The following is an 18,871-nucleotide window of genomic DNA, read 5'->3' on the forward strand; positions in this document are numbered from 1 at the left end:
AGCTGCTCCCCTTCATTTCTCATTCTGAACCAAAACCTTGCTCCTGACACAGAGTTTTGTGTTTATTATTTGCCAGATCTGAGAAAATTCACTCTTTCAGTTGAAGTATATGCAAGTGCTGCAACTCATCTTTTAAGCTATTCAAAAACTTAGTAATAAAGTATTACAAAAGCTAGGTTTGTTTTCTAAGCCTCTGGGGTACAGTAGTGCTCCTCCATCCCACCCCTGTGTTTTCTAACTACCCAGCTTTTCTGAAATAGAGACTTCCTCAAATCCATTGCATAAACTGATCTCATTTAAGATAACACACACAAAAAAAAGAGCTAAATGCATTAATTTCTCCTGTAATTTAGAAGAAATGTGAAATCTTATCTGGATGCTTCTCATTTTACATATTTTTTTTAATTTTTATATTTAACTAGCACCAAAGGAGAAAAAAATCCCAATAAATAGTCCCAAGAGTAAAAATCATCCCTGACTGGAGGGCTGAAATAGGCCTGTACTTCCTGATTCAGATTTGAGCTCCTCTTCACTTTCAGCTTAGAAGATAGGTACACAGCTATTCACATAGAACTAATTCTATTTTGCATAGAATATCATCTCCATGTTTCATATGTCAAATGAAAGCACTGCCAAGATTAGGTGAAGTGTGTGTGTGGAGAGAAAAAGGAAGACAGACTTTGGGTAACAATTTTTCCCTTCAATGCCAGAAAACCTGTCTACATTTTTCTTTGTGTTTCGCTCACAATTTTCCTTCTTCTTTTAAAAAATCCTACCCATGAAAAGTTATGAAAAAGTTTGCTTGTAGAGGCTAAATTCTTCTCAATTTCCTGAATTCAGAACAGTTTTATTGCCATTGAATTCATATCACTGTCAGTTAGTAAAAGCAAAACAACAAAAATTTCACTCTCAAAAATTTTTTCATACATAGTCTCAAATATGCTAAATAGGCTAGAAACAAGGCAGATATTATATGACAAAAAGTAATAGGTGATCATAAATGAATAAAATAACTATTCAAACTCACATAGAAAAAGGTGTTCTCATTGTGCTTTTAAAAATGGCAATTTATTCTCATCACTAGGTGTGTTCTAAAGCAGGAGAAAGAGGAAGCCCTGTTTCTCTTCATTCACTATTAGCAAGAAATTTAAACAACAGAATGATTTAACTGCCTGTATTGAAGCAGTTTTTCCATGCCTGTGTGTTTCATAGTCATCATTTAAATTAAACAAAAAAATAACTTGAATAATTATTTACCTTTTTCTGGAAGTGTACTGGCATTGCATATCTGTTCTTCACCATCACCAGCAGACGTTGCAGCTTTTATTTTAATTTGATAAGTAATGTTGGAAAGCAGATTTCTAAAATTATGCAGTGTACCAGAAGATGAAAAATTTGTAGAATTTCCTTCAATTGCTATGATGTAATGTGTAATTATGCCATTGGCTGAAGCAGGAGGGTCCCACTGCACTAGGATCGATTGCCAACTCGTTGCAATACAGCGAATGTTCTGTACAGCATCTGGCACTTAAAGGATACACAGGCACCAAAGATTAACATGCACACACAACTAAAATTGTAATCACACAACAATATCATTAGAGAAGCAGACACAGCGTTCATAGCGAGAGTCAAACACTGCAGTGTCAGACAAATTAATAAAAAAACACATTGAAAGAACAATACTATGACTTTGTCCTCATTAGATGATTCTTTTCCAACTGCTATGAATGTGACTCATTTTAGTACTTCAGAGAAAAGAGGCCATCTATGTGGCTTCTTCCTAGTTGTGGGCTTCAGTTTTGTTTCCCCAACAAAACTTTTTGCCCATATTTCCCCCATGTGTTTTTAAACACAGTGTACTATAACATACACAGTATACATACTCTATTATCTATTGCATATACATAGCAACAGCATCAACAGTAGAAGCTCCTTATTCATCTATTTTCTTATATGTCTGTCAGCCTTATTTCTTTCAGGCTCTATATTACATTTCTCTCTACAGAGGTCACTGGGCAGATTTCAGAGTTTTCATATCAATTCTTTCAACTTATTTTTTCCCATCTATTTGCTGGCTGAAGCAAAAGAAATTTTTTAAAATACTCATAAAAAATTAATGAAGGTAGAAAATACTACAATCACTTTGAAAACAGTGTGATTATGTATGAACAATTGGTTAAAGAGAAATAAAGAAAGTAACACAAATATGGAATGTCAGTGATGAAATGAAACAACTGATGGATGACTATGGCTTTTGAAGAGCACCACATTCAGCTGCAGGAGTTCAACAGCCAAACTGAACCAGCTCAGTGATGGTCCAGATTTCTGATGGTGTTGTAACTCTTTGGTACAATAAACTGTAAAACTCTTCCCCAGAAACTCTTCTTTACTGGTTCTGGAAAGAGTCTTCACTGGAAGCATGATCTTAGCAGACCTGTAGTCATCATATGGGATCTTTTTATTTTGGGGTATGCTCCCTTTGCTAACATTGTAGAGGAACCTGGGAGCCCCCTAACCCACGCTTGTGCCCTGGCACTGACAGCTCTTACAGAGCTGGGGGTTGCTCTGACCTGGAAAAGGAGTTTTGTTGTGCAAAACTGGTTTTGCACAACAGCCAGTTTCACAAACCCACAGGCTCTCTTTAGTGAATCGTATGTATTTCACTTTTAGTGGCTAGCTTCCTTCCTAAAATAAATTCTAAAAAGAAAAAAAAAAAGTTTAAAAATTTCTATTTGTCTAATATAATTTCCAGTTCACTTGCCAATCTTTTATCCAGCTGCTTTTGATACTGCTAGTGTTTCAGTTATTTTCACAGGGATCTGAATTATTGCTTTGATCTGCAAAGACTGATACCTACCTAATTTTCCTCCCTTTATCTGTGTTGCTATTAAAAGATTTATAGTAGCCATATAAGCCTCTCATTTCAGATGAGGACATTTTTAATTCTACACTTCCGAAATCAGACTTCAAACCTAGTCTACAATAGGAATGTGAATCAGTGCTACACAGGCAAGAGACAATGAGTTAGTGTTAGGTTATATTTTCTTTGGAGAGAAGAGGAAGACTTTTGTTCAACCATACAAGGAAAACACATATAAATGTATTTAAAACTGTCAGAACTGCAGCTTAGAAAAAGTCATATCTAACCTGATTCCATCGTTGTAAAGTGGACAGCATTACTGAACTGATTGCCATTCCCAAGCTTGGTAAACGCAGAGACACTGATAAAATAAGGGCTGTATGGTTCTAATCCAATAATGTTTGCCTCATGGTTTGAACCTGAAATGTTCTTAAGGAAGAAAATATTATTAGTACACAATTAATCTCTAGAAACATTGTAGCCTTCACCTTGAACCTACTGAAATGAACAGAAAATTTACAGCCATGGTTTTGCCTCTTCCACTCTGAGTAGCTTTCAAACACTGAAAAGTATTTCCAGCTTCACATCAACCCCTCTCACCTTCTACTTCCTTACAGATCTTTGGTGGTTTCTATGAAACTACCTAAAGAATGTGTTTCCAAAAGTAGCTGGCTGTAGAATCCAGTTTCTCTTTCACAGCTCATAGTGGCTTTCAGGCTTTATGGAAGAAACTGGGATGATGCCAGCGTTTCCTCCCACAATGGGGAATAACAGCAGACCTCACTGCAGCATTGTCTTTTCCTGCAGCTTTTACAAGCATCTCAGATGAACAGGGTTCACTACATAGTTTCCAAGCTTGAGATGCAATCCTGACCTCAGCTTGCTGCCTTTGCAGTTCACGGAACATTCCTTGAGGCCACCCAAGCAATCAGATTTAAGCCTTGATCAAATTTTGTAAGTCATAAAATTACAGATCCATAGAATGGTTTGGGTTGGAAGGTGCCTTTGAAGACCATCCAGTTTCAACCTCCATACTGTGAGCAGGGAACCTTCCATAAGACGGGGTACTCAGAGCTTCACCCAGCCTGGCCCTGAACATTTATATAGTATCTACTTCAGTTACAATTTACTCAGTCCTTATTCTTCAATTTTTTTTTAATGAAGACCTCTGAACAGCTTTTACTATTTTTTAAGATGGTAAAAATTTTTGTATCTTTAAAGTCCATAAGGTACTAAATAGTTAAACAAAGGTAGCCACAAAGCAACTAACTTCTGTCATTTTCTAACATCAAGCTTACACTAAAATACCAAGTAAGATTAATAAATATCACTGTTAATGAAACATTAGAAGCTCAAAGCACATTAAAATCAAACAATTTTTCCTGTTTAATTTGAAAAATTGAATTACTAGTATGGTGGGATGGAAAATAAACTGTCTTAGCAAATAGGAATTTATAGGAGCTTCATAATTCTAGGAGCATAACAGACATTTAAAATATTGGCCAAAACTTTTTTTTCCTAAAGCATGAAAAAATACTTTAAAAGATTATACACTCTTAATTATAAACATACCCAAAAAAATAGTTTTTCAGTGTTGTTTTGATAAATCTTAAAATTATATCTCATAATAACACCATTTGACTGGGGACTTGGATCCCATTTTAGCCACACAGAATCTGCGGTGTAGTTGATAATGGTCAAATTCTGGGGTGGAGCTAATGGCACTGCAAAAGAGAAATGCTAGTGAGTACCAAATCACAAATACTCCAGGCAAAACAATACAGGAGAACATAGGCACTTTTGTTAAAATTTGTATTGGAACTCAAGCCAACAGTACTTTATTGCTATTTACATCTTTTTTCTTCCTCTTTGACATGAAACAAATTCCATTAATCCAGAATACATGTTTAGTCAGCAAGGGATCTTTTTAGAGATCTAACAAATCTATTAATCACTTAAACATCCCTGCTGTCAGAACTAAGACATTTATCAGAAGTCGTATTACATATATAACTGGAATGCAATACATTTTGCTTCCTCCACCCATATATGGACCACAACTCATCATACATTTAAAAGATGTGTAATTTACCATGCAGGGGAGAGGAGGTCCATGTACAGGAGAACTGTGTGAATGTGTCAGAAATATTTCCATGTTTTATCATTTTTCAATTACAGGGGGGATGAAGAGAAAGGTACTCTTGTTTGCTTCACAATCCGTGACACTTTGCAAACCATAACACATTCCAAAGGCAAAAGATATTTCTTCATGGGGTTATTTTTGTAATCCTGTGCAGAATGTGACCTCCTCTTGTGCACTGTGGCAGGAGGAGGAGCACTCAGGAAACATTTGCCTTGCAGTGCTTCCTTCGCCTGAAAGCTCTTCACTCACTGACCAATGGAAAATTAATCCTTCATATCAACAGGTCTGATGCTCAGATCTAGGATGGATGCTGTAATAGAGCTGATATTTTGAAGTTGTTTACAATTGAATTTGCTCACCTGACTCATCTGTGTAGAACTGAAGCACAGCAGAGGGACCAGGTCCTTTTATTGTTCTGGCAGCTGCATAAATGCTGTACAATGTGAATGGCAGAAGATCTTCCAAAATGATAAAATTATTGGTGGTAGAGAATGAGCTATTCATTTCTGGCCCAAATAAATTTAAATCATAATGTATTATAATACCATTTGGCTTAACAGGAGGGTCCCATGAAAGCATAACTGAGGTAGTTGAGAGATTTGAAAATGTTTTCATTACAGGTGCTGATTCTGGGACTATATGAAGAAATAAGAAAGAGAAAAGCAACTATAATCTCAGAAAATATGAGTTACAATGAAAAATTCTATTTCAGTCTTAAAATAGAAACATGCAGCAGTTGTTTGTGTCACTGTATTACAGAAACACTAAATGAAACAAGAAAAATAAACAATTTTTTCTTTTAGAAAGCTATTTGGGTTTTTTTAAATATATTTCTTTAGGAATTAATAAAAAGTCTTACCATCTTCATCAGTTCTTATGTGAAGACTCAGAGTATGCCGTTCAGAAGATCCTTTATCAGTGGCTGGTGTGATTTTCAGAATGTAATCAGTGTATTTCTCCAGATCATCAAAAATTATGCTTGTGTTGTAAGTAAGGAAAGATAATATCTTACTGGTTCCCAGTTGCATTAAACTTAGAGAAACATGAAAGAAGACTAAGCCATTTGGCTGGGATGGTGGAAGCCAGCTTACATTTACAGAAGATGAGGAAATGTTTTGATAGATCAGATTTTCAACAAAACCTTCTGGGACTATGAGAGATAATAAGCAAAAAATTAAATGCATGGATTACAGTAATAAAACATCCAAACCCCAACCAGAAATAACTGTTCAAAATATAATTAATCTGAAAGTGTCAGTTACAATATTTTTTACAACTTTTAAAAATAATTTGTGTTTCAATATCAAAATCAAAATGGTTGAAGGTATATATGAATAATCATTTCTGTTAAATTTCTGTAGGAAAAGAGTCTTAATGAAAGCTTAAGACAATAATTTTATTGTTTGTATCCACAGAGGCTTGTGCTCCACGTTCTATGTGCTCTAGTATTTGAAAGACTCAGATCAAAATGCCTTCCTTGCAAAGATAAATATTGCAGCATCAAAAAACCACATTTAATGGTCTTTTTTAAACTTTGCCATCATAACAGTAAAATAACTTTTAAGTAAGAAAATATTTAATAAATATTTAATAAAAGCACTAATATACAATGAGCACTAAAAAAGTTATTAACTTACTGTCCTGATCTGTATACACATCTATTTTTTCACTGGTTTTGTTTCCATCTCCAAATGCTGTGCTTGCAGTTAACCACAAAGTATAATGGCTGTATTTTGCCAAGTCATCCAGCACTACACTGACATTGCTGTCATTACCATAACTTGTGAAATTCTAAAGAGAGAAATAAAAGAAAATGTTACCACATAAAATGCTTTTTATTCATTGATTTCTCTTTCTAGTGCCCCATTTAGCCATCACCACCACCAGCAGGAGACATGATTCACCATAGCACTCAGAAGACATAAGCCTATGCTTTGACTCCTAATGAGTACTGATTTTTTCTGAGATACTTGATGTTATGATGTCTATTTATACCCCCTGTAAGTACTACAGAGTACATAATTGGCTTCTTCTATTGTTTGTAATTGTTGAATGCCAATTCAGGGATTAAAACTGTAATATTGCAGTGTGTTTATCCATATTTCATCAAGAAAATTACCAAAAACCCCAGCATCTGCTAATTGTTTTTAGATTACATGAATCACACATGCTTTGACTGATCATTGTTAATCAAACCAAAGGATGTCTCTCTCTTTAATCTATTTTTATGAGAGTAGATTTTGAACTTGAATCTTTCAGTAGCAGAGATCTCACCACACCCCTTGATAAACTGTTCCTTTTGCTAGTTGTCCCTTGCAGTAACACCATGCCATTATCTCTAAGGAAGTATCTATAGTGAGTGGGCTCATGTTAAACTGAAGGCATCAACACAATTTTTTTTTCCTTTGTGCAGTTTCTTGCTATGGAAAGAATAGGAGCAGAACCCATTCCCAGTGTCTTTTGAACTATATAAAAAAATGTCATTAATACTGTGACTGCAACAGCAAGTTAGTGCTCAGATCAGCACCTCTAAGGAGGCCATTCCTATTTAGAATCAACAATTTTGGAAGGTGAAAAGACAAAATATAAAGGCTATTATTTATGTAAGTTCAGCTACACCACATAAGTTCAATCAGTTGAAGTTGAATGTGTTGAATCATCCACTGATTTACAGGAACCTGACTTAGATGATTCAACACAGTTTGGTTAATGGTTTGAAAATTGTTGAGAAGTTATTTAGCCCATAAGCATATTCAGATCAAGCTTTGGGTAGCAAGTCCAATCTTCACTGCTGATTCAAAGAGCCAGTAGCATTTCTCTCCAGCAGCCACGTTGTCCTATTGAGCAGATGGCATGGACAGCACTTCTCAGGACCAAAGAAATCCTAACTTTCCTACACAGCAATATTTTGCCTAACCCCCTGATCAATTCCAGCTATTTGGCCTGCCCCCTATTTTTGGTGTTAGATCAAATCCACACCCTCCACTTCTTTAAAATGCAAGTTAGTTTTCAAGGATTTTTTTTTCTGAAAAAGAAAGGCTGTGATATGCTTTATCAAACAGTTGAATCCATACTGTGCAAACTGATTGTTCAGTATGCAATCTTTATGTCTGTCACTAATGTCTGTCACATATCAATTTATATACCTAATGCAACACTTCACCAATTTTTTGTAGGGGCAAAATATTTTTATTTTTGCAGAAAACAATAGGTGACACTCTCATTCATTTCCCTGAGATTTTTACGTCTGTATCTGAAGACCTAGTTTTGCCTGCAGTCACTAGTACTGACATAACATAAATAAGTAAACAGTTTGGCAATGAAAACTTAAACCTTTGTTTTGAATGCAGACCAGAAGCTGCACAAATTGTGAGTATAACTTTTCTTAATTTAATGAATATGAGTATCCACTCATTAAATTACTATAATACACTGTTAGTTTTGCCCAATAGATTAGGTTAAGTCAACATCAGTCAAAATACAAAAAATTCCACCTTACTATATGACTTTCTTCTAGAAGAAGTTTGGATTTCATACTAGCTTCACACCTAACTGAAAAAGGCTGGAAAGAGCTTTGTTATATTTGGTAAGTTAAGATACAGGAAACAGCAGATCAGATTCTAAGGTATTTAGTTAAACTTTCTGATACTCAAGCAAGGTATGACAGAAAACATCATCTGGCCCAGAGGAAGAATTCTAATACCCTCTTGTTGTTACTATTAGTATTATTGTTAGCAACAATTAGTAATTTATAGCAACATGTAATAATCAGATTTTTTTTTTAAATAGGACCTTAAATAATTACCTGAGTTTTCAAGGTAAAAATGTCAAGGCTACCACATCAAGTTTAGATCCTAGATTTAATGGGAGTTTATTGATATGAACAGCTGAAAATTCAACACTTAGTTTAAAAAGGCCTTTACAATTTAGGCAGCTGTCTGGCAGTTAAGGACTCAGCGAACCAACATGAATAACAGGGTTTTGGTGGGTCAACAAAAACTATTTTAAGAGGTAGCTCCTTTACTGTGAGAACCCCAAGGAGATATCTCTAACTACTGATATGACAAAATATTAGGAAAAAATATTAGGGAAATTCAAAAATATGAGGAAAAAAGGAGCACATAGTTAAGAGTAACAGTAAGCAGGAAAAGCTGTGTGGGTACAAACTGAGAAAAGATGAAACGTACTAATTGTACCCTGGGGATAGAACACTTTAGGAAGTTTTACAATTAACTGTGGCTGTAGATGAAAGCAAACAGCTTAGGATCTTTGGCTACAGCTGAAGAAATTCTTCCTTCTGTCCCTTTCTTCATCCACACATGAAAGAAGTTTTGACATAGCAAAGTATCAGATTATTAAAAGCAGCTAAGTGTAAGCAATACACTCAAGCCATGAAAGCGTCAGCAGAAACCAGTATCTTCTTCACCTCAGGAAGTGGCAGACATTTCCAGTGGCATAAAGCTGTAGTTAGCTGTATAAGGAAAACATGGTGATGCTCTTATGCACTGTTAAGCTTTTACCTCTGTTCTGTTTTCTTTTTTAAGTTCATTGCATTGCATTCTTGTTTTGAGTCAGAGGATCACATACTTGACTCTGGGAATCAGGTGAGAGTGGTGATACTGCGAAGGCTTATCCAAACCATCCTTCAAGGAGTGGAATATTCACTGTTCCATTAAAAACCTAAGTGAAGTTATTTCCTTTTTGTCTGCTGTACCATTCTGAGACCAGCTTTTTAAAAATTTGCAGTGTATTGTAGAGATGTTCCCCTTTTTATCCCTACTTTGGTCATACAGGTGAAGAAAATGTTTGATTGTTAAGTACTACAGTACATTGTTTGCATCCCTTTTCTGGATCCCAAGGGTAGACCAAGTTGAATTTCACTCTGAAGTGTATCCAGTCATATCCATTTTGCTTGGCTTGAGGTAGAGGTTGGATGATTTGGGGTTAGATCTTCAGTTGCTAGAAGGATCATGGGCTTTTTTTCAGTCCTTGCCCCTGGTTCCCCTGTCTGGTCTGTCAGAGCAGGACAGCTTTCATCTGTACTGAAATTCCTACACTGGGGAAATTTATTGAAGTATATATTTATGTTTGTAATTAGCATCTTTCCACTTTCTTTCTAATCAAAACAGAAGCATATAGAGATTAAATAAGGGATTTCATTCAAGCCAATGATACCTTTCATAGATTCATATTTAACCATGAGAAAGTTACTTCCATTGAGTCTTTATTTCCTGGATAGGACTGAGAATATGGACACTATGATTGCTTCAAGCACCAGGCAAGGCATCGTGAAGCAAAACTTGCAAAGATGCTATTGCGACCACTGAAATCTTGAACTGTAGGAACCCAGCAGTGTCACAGAGAAGTGAGGTGAAGAAGAGGTACAGTGTCATGTCATCTGTGAAGGAAGCACTCTTTGTCAGCATACATGTCAGATCTTTACTGCACTGGGACAGGGTATATACACCATGAAGTAGCATTTTCCCTAGACCTATGACAGCAGAAGATGAAAGATAATGCTGAACTGGAACCTAGCCTAATGCAGGTAATGGTTTATTCTAGCGGGCTACCAGCCATTCCTCCCTCTCTGACACATTTTCTTTTACAATTGTCAGCATCCCCATAGAAACAGTCCACTCATCTACCAAAATCCTTAAATCTAATCTCCATCACTAAATATTTCCTTCTGCTATTCTGAACTTGAACCTTGGGTCTGAGCATCCCAGGCCTTCTGACTAGACAGCTGCAGTGTTATTTTTCATGTAGACCAGTAAAGCAAAGAAACTATACATTATTTTTCTGACTGAAGAGGGTACATAAATTTTCCCTTTTTGACAGAAAACTCAAATTTCTGCATCAAGTCAAGGAGTAAACTGTATCTTTTATCTCAGGTCTTTTTTTGTATTTGGACATTTCTTCCCTAAACAAAATGCTTCACTATGCAACTACTAACTTCCTAGTTTTAACATATTAATAGTCAGTGGTTTATGTTGATTAGGTTTTAATAAGCCTGAGCATTTTGAGAATGTGTGAGAAGTGATAAATTGAGACAACAGAATAGCACAGACAACAATAAATTGAGACAACAGAATAGTTTAGTATGACTTCTGTATCTATTTCAGATTATGAGAGCATTGGGAGATATTAATTTGCTTGATTTTCTTCAGCAAGGGTGTTTATTCAGGCATCTAGAAGTTATGCTTTAAGACTTGGACCTCTTGCATTATGTCCTGACAAAGACGCAGAGGAAAGACTGGTAGAGAATGGCTGCCTGCAATGTGAAAATGTGAAATGTGAAAAGATCACCCACTTTTTCAATTCTTCTGTATAATTTCTCCATCTGAAAATACAGTTTGGTTAAATATAATCAGAACGGTGACCTTGACACAGAGTATTTCAGCCAAAGATTCTTTCTTTCCAAATATGTGCAATACAAAACTTAGCAACAGACCCTGCAATTACATGGTTATACTTCTAAGTTACAGAAAGCTGTAACCTATATGTATGCATACTCATGCAGCTTACAACTGTCTATATATATATATATATGTAGTCACATATCAGGCTGACTTTCACACATGCATTTCTCTGTTGTAAAAGGAGTAATATAAAATACCTGACAGAAATGAGTTGGCTTTTCTTCACCTGTTTGAAATCTGTCTTGCACCCATAGGAATGCCAAGGTACAGATTAGGACTGCAGTGTAGATTTGGTAATTGCCAAGCTAAACAGTGAGCAGACAGGATATGAAGGGCAGAAGGAGTTAAAGGGAGTAGACAGATTAAGATTTGATCATGATTCGAGAGATTAATGCTCATATCCCATGGGCAGTAAGAGACAGATGCAACAGCAGCTGAAACTTATCTTCTGACGGCAGAGGGATGGAATAGAAATCAAAGTCAAAAGGATGAAAATGGTAGGTTCCACACACAGAGGTAGAACTACTGTCAGCAGTAGTTGACGGAACTACTGTCAGCACTTTTGTCCTGACAACACATAATACGCCAAAGCAGCATTAACTTCCACTTGTGTCACCATCGTTTCCTGGCCTAACTACATCACATGATAATAAAACCGGACCCTCACCCTGCTGGGCCAATGCCACTGTGCTCCATCTTCCCTGTCTTCCTCTTTTATTTCCAGAATCCTGGGCACAGCTTGGGGGTTTTATCTCTCTCTCTCTCTCAGTGTGTCAGCTTTGCCTTACTCATTCATCTCAGAGTTACACCTTCCTAAAGGCAGGAATAATCCAAGTCCATAGTCCTTCTCTAAAATTGCTTGAAATGTCCTTCACAGGATGGGCTGGTTCAGGTGATGCACTGATGTAAAGTTTTTCCACTTAAATCTTAAATTTGTCCACTTTACATCTTAAATCTCTTAAAGAGATTTAAGAAAAAAGCTGTTGCCATAGCAGTGTGTGCAAACAGAGTCTTTGATCTGAACTGTAGCCCTGATTTTAATCTCATCAGAATGTGAATTCATGGCACAGTCCTGCTTGCAACTGAAACTATGCAGAGCCCAGTGACTACATACCTGCATACGAGTCAGAGATGTGTATACACTCAAGTATGTCAGCAATTATTCACTCACAGCTATGTCTAACATTTGTGAATATTTTTTCTAGCTATCCTCAAAAACGTGCATACCTCACCCTAAACATATCTTGATCATAAATTTATGCAGTCAAGGTTGTTTTCCATACATAATTTTATAAATGAATTTATATTTCTTGTTTTTCTTCCATATGTGTACAACTTGAGACCAAAAAGCTGTAAAGGAAGCTTATTTCTCTTATTATATTTCTGTACTATAAGATATTCACAGAAAGTAGAATAAAAAGACTATATACAATTAATAAGTGCAGTGCATAATTAAGGATGAAAGCAGCAACAGGAAAAAAAACTAAATGAAAATATATCTCCAAAATATTATTTACAAGATTTTGTCTTTTAAGCTTTAACTTCAGGAATAACAATCTTTGCTTCAATATACTAAACAGTAATTTCCTTTTGAGAGTAAGAAAAATATGAAAAAAAGCATTCCCTACTTTCACATTACCTCCATATTTTCAATACTGTACCAACATGTATTAAAAAGTAAAACCAGAAACAGAAATTTACTGAAATTGATAGATTAGACTAAAAGAAACACTCTTGAGGGTGTGCCATGCATGTAGTGGGTCTTGAGTCTATCCACTACATATGCAAAGTGTGTATTTATATTAGGTGTATGTGTGCATATATATACACATATAAACTTTGCATAATGGAATATTACACAAAACCTATTGGCATTAATGCTTGTACGATATGAATGCTCAGTGAGATGCACAATGTAAAACATATGATTACAAGATGTACTTCTGTCTATGTAAGTTTAAAATCTACATCATGATGAAGGAAATATGAAAAATCAATTTATTGATAACTATAAAACTGATTTAATCTTTAAGTAATTATTAGAACATTTAATTTACTTCTACAAAAGAATATAAAAATAAGCTTACCTTTATGAATATTCCTGAGTTGTTTTTGAAATAAACTGAGTAGTACAGTATATTTCCATTAGGCTTTTGAGGAGGAGACCAGAATAGCATTATTGATGTGGAAGAAAGGTTTCTATATGTAACATCTTTTGGTGGATCACTTGGTGCTGCAAAAATGTTAAGTTTTAGCATACCTAAAGCTTTTGTACCTCAAGGTTTTTTACACTTAATACTGGAGATTCATCCACTATAGTAGATTTTACAACATCCTATGACAAATTAAATGTATTTCTGATTATGGTGTAGAAACTGCTTCACAAAATAATGAACTAAAACTGTATATATAAAATGAATTTTTAAAACACTTTTTCAATCATATTTGTATTTATCTGCATTTTTAAATAGATAAGATTTTTCTTATAGAATTTTTCCTGTACTTACTGCTTTGTGCAAAAAAATCTAATTTGCAGACATGGAAGTTGACTGAGTTATGTGTCTATACTCCAAATGCAGTTAGTAGGGGAAAAAAGTGATTTTTTTCACAAAACCTAAATTTAAAGCCTTTTTCTCTCTGATTATAAACAGAATTTAGGCTCCCAACTCATGTAGGTAAACCAGTTACTTAAGCTTGAACAGTATGATAATTTATCTTTTTTCCTCTTTTCTCATCCTATTAAATGTGCAGGAAGACCTCTGTAAACCTTCTTCCATTAATCTCTCCTCCTATTTATAAAGAATAGCAGCATATAGTTTTTTCTCAGTAACACAGTGATGTAGGAGAGTTAAATTCAATTCCTTAAGTCAGCTTAGGAGAATTTAAATCCATATTTCTCACCATCCAAGAAAGTGCTCTACAGAACTTGCAGTAGAGTACTGAACACTATGAGTTATGTATCTCTCTTACTTTGTGCTGCTCTAGTTTGTGTAAAATATTAAAATATTAAAATATTAATTGGAAGGGGAATCTCAGGACCAGTTCCTTAAAGTCTGTCCCTATAAGGTCAATTCATATTCCCATACCAGTTTCAACAGCAACTGTGAATATCTACAACCTGATGATGTAGACAGATTTTGGAGGATGGCTCAGATAGATGCTAATCCTGCCAGTGGTTGTGCATTGGGGCATTGTTGATATCTGTGCAGGGTAATCCTGAAGTATGCCTGCATACTATCTGTTTTGCAACAGATTATAGCAATATGATTGATGGAAAACCAGAAACAAAACTTAAACTGAATGACTTCCAAATCACTTCCAGTATATCATATGATCATATAAAAGTCACTTTCCATGTTGGAAGTATAAAATAATTAAAATGGAATAAACAAATCAATGTACACTGACAGTGTTCATTTTCAAATTAAAAATATTTCACACTTAGGAGGGATACTCTAAGAAGTATTTTCCCTATCAGAAATTGTGTCACAGCTGCTTAAAGCAAGGATCTATTAAAATATATTGCAAAAATAATATGAATTATTTCAAAGTTTAGGAAGAAATTATTTGGATCTTATCTGTCCTAAAGAGAAATTATTTTTTCTCAGTAAATTAGTAGCAATACCTATCATAATTTTATAGAGCCATAGATACATGTATACACAAAGACAGAACCACAGAGACAGGTAGAACGTCTGTCCTTTACAAGTCAAATGTCACTTCTACTTCAGTGGCTTTATTAACTTAAAAGAGGCTGACAGAATTTTAAGGCTGAATGAAAATAAAGGTTCATACTGTATAGAAGCTTACCTCCTTCAGAAGTTCTGAATGTTATAGTATCACTTTTTATGTTGCCATCTCCAAATCTTGTACTTGCTGTTAGGTAAGCACTATACTCACAGTTATATTCTAGATCTGTGAATTCCAGTGATGTTTCTGTTACATTTACACTCCTCTTTGACATTTTATTCCTAAAGAAAAAGTATTTTATTAATTATATATACACACCATTTCTCTCTGTATATACACACCATTTCTCTCTATATATATAATTATGGCATTTATTGCAAAAATGAAAAATGCAATATTGTGTTAAATACAAGTAATTTAGGTTTTTAAAAGAGGCTAGGATAAATTTTTGTGGTTTATGGTGAAAAGCTAACTTTAGTACTAAGGCATCACAGTACGGCTCTTCATGTTGCTTCTTAAAAAAAATAACACCCAAAACCCCACAGAAATATGTTTGCTAATTACATCAACAAAGACAATGGTTATATGAAATATTAGGGAGAAGTATTTCTATCTATTAACTGCTTTCAAATGGTTATGTGTTACCCTTGGGAAGGACACAGTAGGGCATAACTAAACTGTCTCCCTGGACAGGAATAGTGAAATATAAAAAGATTATAGCAGGGAGCATGCCCTACTGTGACTCTGTGAAATTGGTCAGAAGGCTGAAGTTATAAATGGAATAATAGAAGATGATATGGAACAGGAATTAGCTGGTGCTGAGTTAATTCTGGTGGAATGTAGCAGAGGATCAGAATGGAACTCCAGTCAGGTCAAAACCCGCCTAGAAAGACTGTAAGATGTAACATTAATAAAACACTGGTATTAGCATAGGTATGAAATGATTATCAGAAAGTAAAATAAGGTACAGAAATAACTAACTTGAATTCAAAAAGTCTTATATTCCTTGTAAAGTTAACATAATCTTATAAGAAAGAAATAGGAGGAAAATAAAAACCAAACATTCCATTCCTTCAAAGATTTCTGTATGAGTAGGTGTCCTGTGTCTCTAATAGGATTTCATACAGAGATGATAATTTGATAATTAAAACCAAATATCTTGCTCCAGAAATCACTGTGAAACTCTTCACAAATGACAATATGTTCTAAGACTAAAAAAAAGAAAAAAGTGATTCAAAATTACTAGACTTTCATCCTTTGATAACTGAATGACTGTCCCATTAGCAAAGATCACCGTCTAATATATCTGAAATAAGGTTACATTAAAAAACAACTGTAATGAGAAAATATATGAGAATGAAAGAAAAAATCCTTCCTAACCCTCAGATTTTGAGTGGAATGTCACTTGACATGGGAAACACTCTTGGTAACAGAGAAAGTTAACATTTACATTTTTCCCAAACTTCTGACATTTTTAATAGTCAGTAAAATTTACAAGAGATTGCAGCTGCAGTTATCAAACTCTATACTAAGAAAAATTTTCCTGGATCTTTGCCCAATGTATTCATAGTATGGAAATACGTATCTGGTTATAATTTAAGTAAGAAGAAAATCCACAGCTTAGTGTTGTGAACATTTCTACTCTGAGTAACTGCATTCTTACATCTGAGTTGCCAAAAAACATTTCCACAACCAAGCACAGAAAGAAGAACAAAAACTTGAGGTATTACAAGAGAAGTTAATTTTCTGTTTAGAAACTGCTAATATTGTAATAAAAATAAGAAAACACTGATCAAAGTGAGTGCAGCCTTCACAGACAGTGAGAAAATACCTAGGAGAATAAGTTATGCCAAGAAATTTTATTGAAGAAAAATAATATAAGGTTTTAAAACACATTTTTTCAAAAAACACAGACAACACAGAGTCCAAGAAATTGCATAATTCCACTTGAAAAAGACAGATACCATGTATTCTTAAAAATCTATACCTCAAAATAGACCTAGTCAATAAGTATCTCACAGAATTTTGCAGGAAAGGATAATGTCAAAAAGCAATAGCTACATACAAGTTCAGAAATTTTGTTAATTGCACCTTTAATACTCTAAAATTACATTTAAGGAGTATGAGTTTTTAGGCTCAAGGAAAGAAGAAATTTGCTTTACTATCTACTAGCATCCTTGTCCTCTGACAAATTCCATGAAGTATAATGGAAAACATTGCAAATATCACCATTTCTATTCTATTGACTCTGGATTTTTATTCCAAATCAGCTAAAGAAAGCTTACCAAATTCTCTATAACTGTTGCAAAATATTTAATGAAGTGAAAGAACATTTATTTAACAACTGTAGTAACCTTCTTCTTTCTGCTTTATTGAGAAGCACTGGGATTAAGAGTCTCCTCCAAAATATATTGAGTACCTCCCAAGAGCAGCAACTATATGGCATGACAATTTGCCTTGTCAAATCTCCCCCTGCAAGGCATTTGATGAAACTGTATAGACAACTCTTTTAAATACTTAAAATTACTCTCCTTCCTCCACACCCCTCACTCCCTGCCAAGGAAGGAGAGAAGTTATGACCCCTTTGAAGGCAAAGGGAGTTTTTCTCCAACGTCCTTGCCTTAAAATGATACCTAAACCCTAAATTTAGGTATGGCACAGTAAGGAAAGACAAGACAGAGCAAAAAGAATATGGTCAAGGCTTACAGCAGAAGTTGTGTGGTTGCTTAATTGCAATATTTAGAAAGATGGATAATTTAAGAGTTGTTTCTTTTTTAAAAATAATTCTGTCTAAATCTTTTCTTACAATAACAAAAGCAGTAAGTTATAAGGGAACATAAGGATGAAAAGTTGCATAACCTCAAGTCTTTGAACACAGCATGCATCAAAACCACAACCCTTATCATAAAGTAACTCTTCCCTAGCTTGAGGACAGTCATTATTTTAAAGAGCAAAAGACATTCCCAGTAGAGCGGAATTACCAAGAGAAGACAAATTCAACTTTTCTGGAAAGAAGAGCTTTCTCCTCTTCACTGTATCATCAATTTAACTAGAAATCATAATTAAAAAAAATAAAAATAGTAGTCACTGAGGCCAAAACCCACCCTAAATAACAATAAAATAATGTAAGATCAAGAGCAGTATGCCTGTAACAACTGAGGATTTGCACGTCTGGTTCATGTCTCATGAACTTTAGTATTTGCTCCCTGCACCTTAGCAATGGCAATAAAATGGTAAAATATCAATGCGCTATAATAAAAGTGATCAATAAAAAACGTTTCACCTCCAGTAGAAGTTATAGATCTTTGAAGAGATGTCACATCGCTAGACCAAACTATGTTTTGCAATGAATAGGACAGAAGCTGCAAGTTTTAAAGTAACAAAACTCCTTTGTAAAGGTGAAACAATATGACAGGAGGAAAACAAAATAATAAAAAAGGTTAGATAGAAAAAACTACAACACAATAAATGTAAAGTATCTGTTAAAAATACATGTTTGTTATGAATGTAATAAATACAAAATATAACTGTAGACATAATTGATAGAACATACGAAACTCTGAACCTGGCTCTTACACACCGTCTATAAAAGGAGGCAATATTTCTCTATTTTAAGCCTATTTCAAATCTCCTTGACAATTCAGCATGGGCTTGCGCCCTGCCTTGCAGCAGGCCTAATCAGAAAATAATGGAGATAGGAACCGTGTTCTAGTTTAAATCTAAATTCACTTACTATAGCATAACCTTTGGCAAAAA

General features: G+C 34.7%; 1 protein-coding gene across 1 annotated transcript in view; it reads right to left on the bottom strand.

Annotated features, from left to right (window-relative positions):
- The window catches only part of PTPRQ (protein tyrosine phosphatase receptor type Q), a 99,796-nt gene that overhangs the window by 56,746 nt on the left and 24,179 nt on the right, over positions 1-18,871 (bottom strand). Inside the window, exons 18-25 of the mRNA XM_005419270.2 lie at positions 15,236-15,396; positions 13,513-13,658; positions 6,644-6,797; positions 5,866-6,156; positions 5,366-5,641; positions 4,436-4,587; positions 3,151-3,292; positions 1,258-1,527 (exon numbers count right to left, since the gene is read on the bottom strand). Of these exons, the coding sequence (XP_005419327.1) occupies positions 1,258-1,527; positions 3,151-3,292; positions 4,436-4,587; positions 5,366-5,641; positions 5,866-6,156; positions 6,644-6,797; positions 13,513-13,658; positions 15,236-15,396 (1,592 nt within the window). The remainder of the gene's footprint in view (positions 1-1,257; positions 1,528-3,150; positions 3,293-4,435; positions 4,588-5,365; positions 5,642-5,865; positions 6,157-6,643; positions 6,798-13,512; positions 13,659-15,235; positions 15,397-18,871) is intronic.

This window comes from Geospiza fortis, unplaced genomic scaffold, assembly GCF_000277835.1.
Source record: "Geospiza fortis unplaced genomic scaffold, GeoFor_1.0 scaffold166, whole genome shotgun sequence".
Taxonomy (NCBI): domain Eukaryota; kingdom Metazoa; phylum Chordata; class Aves; order Passeriformes; family Thraupidae; genus Geospiza; species Geospiza fortis.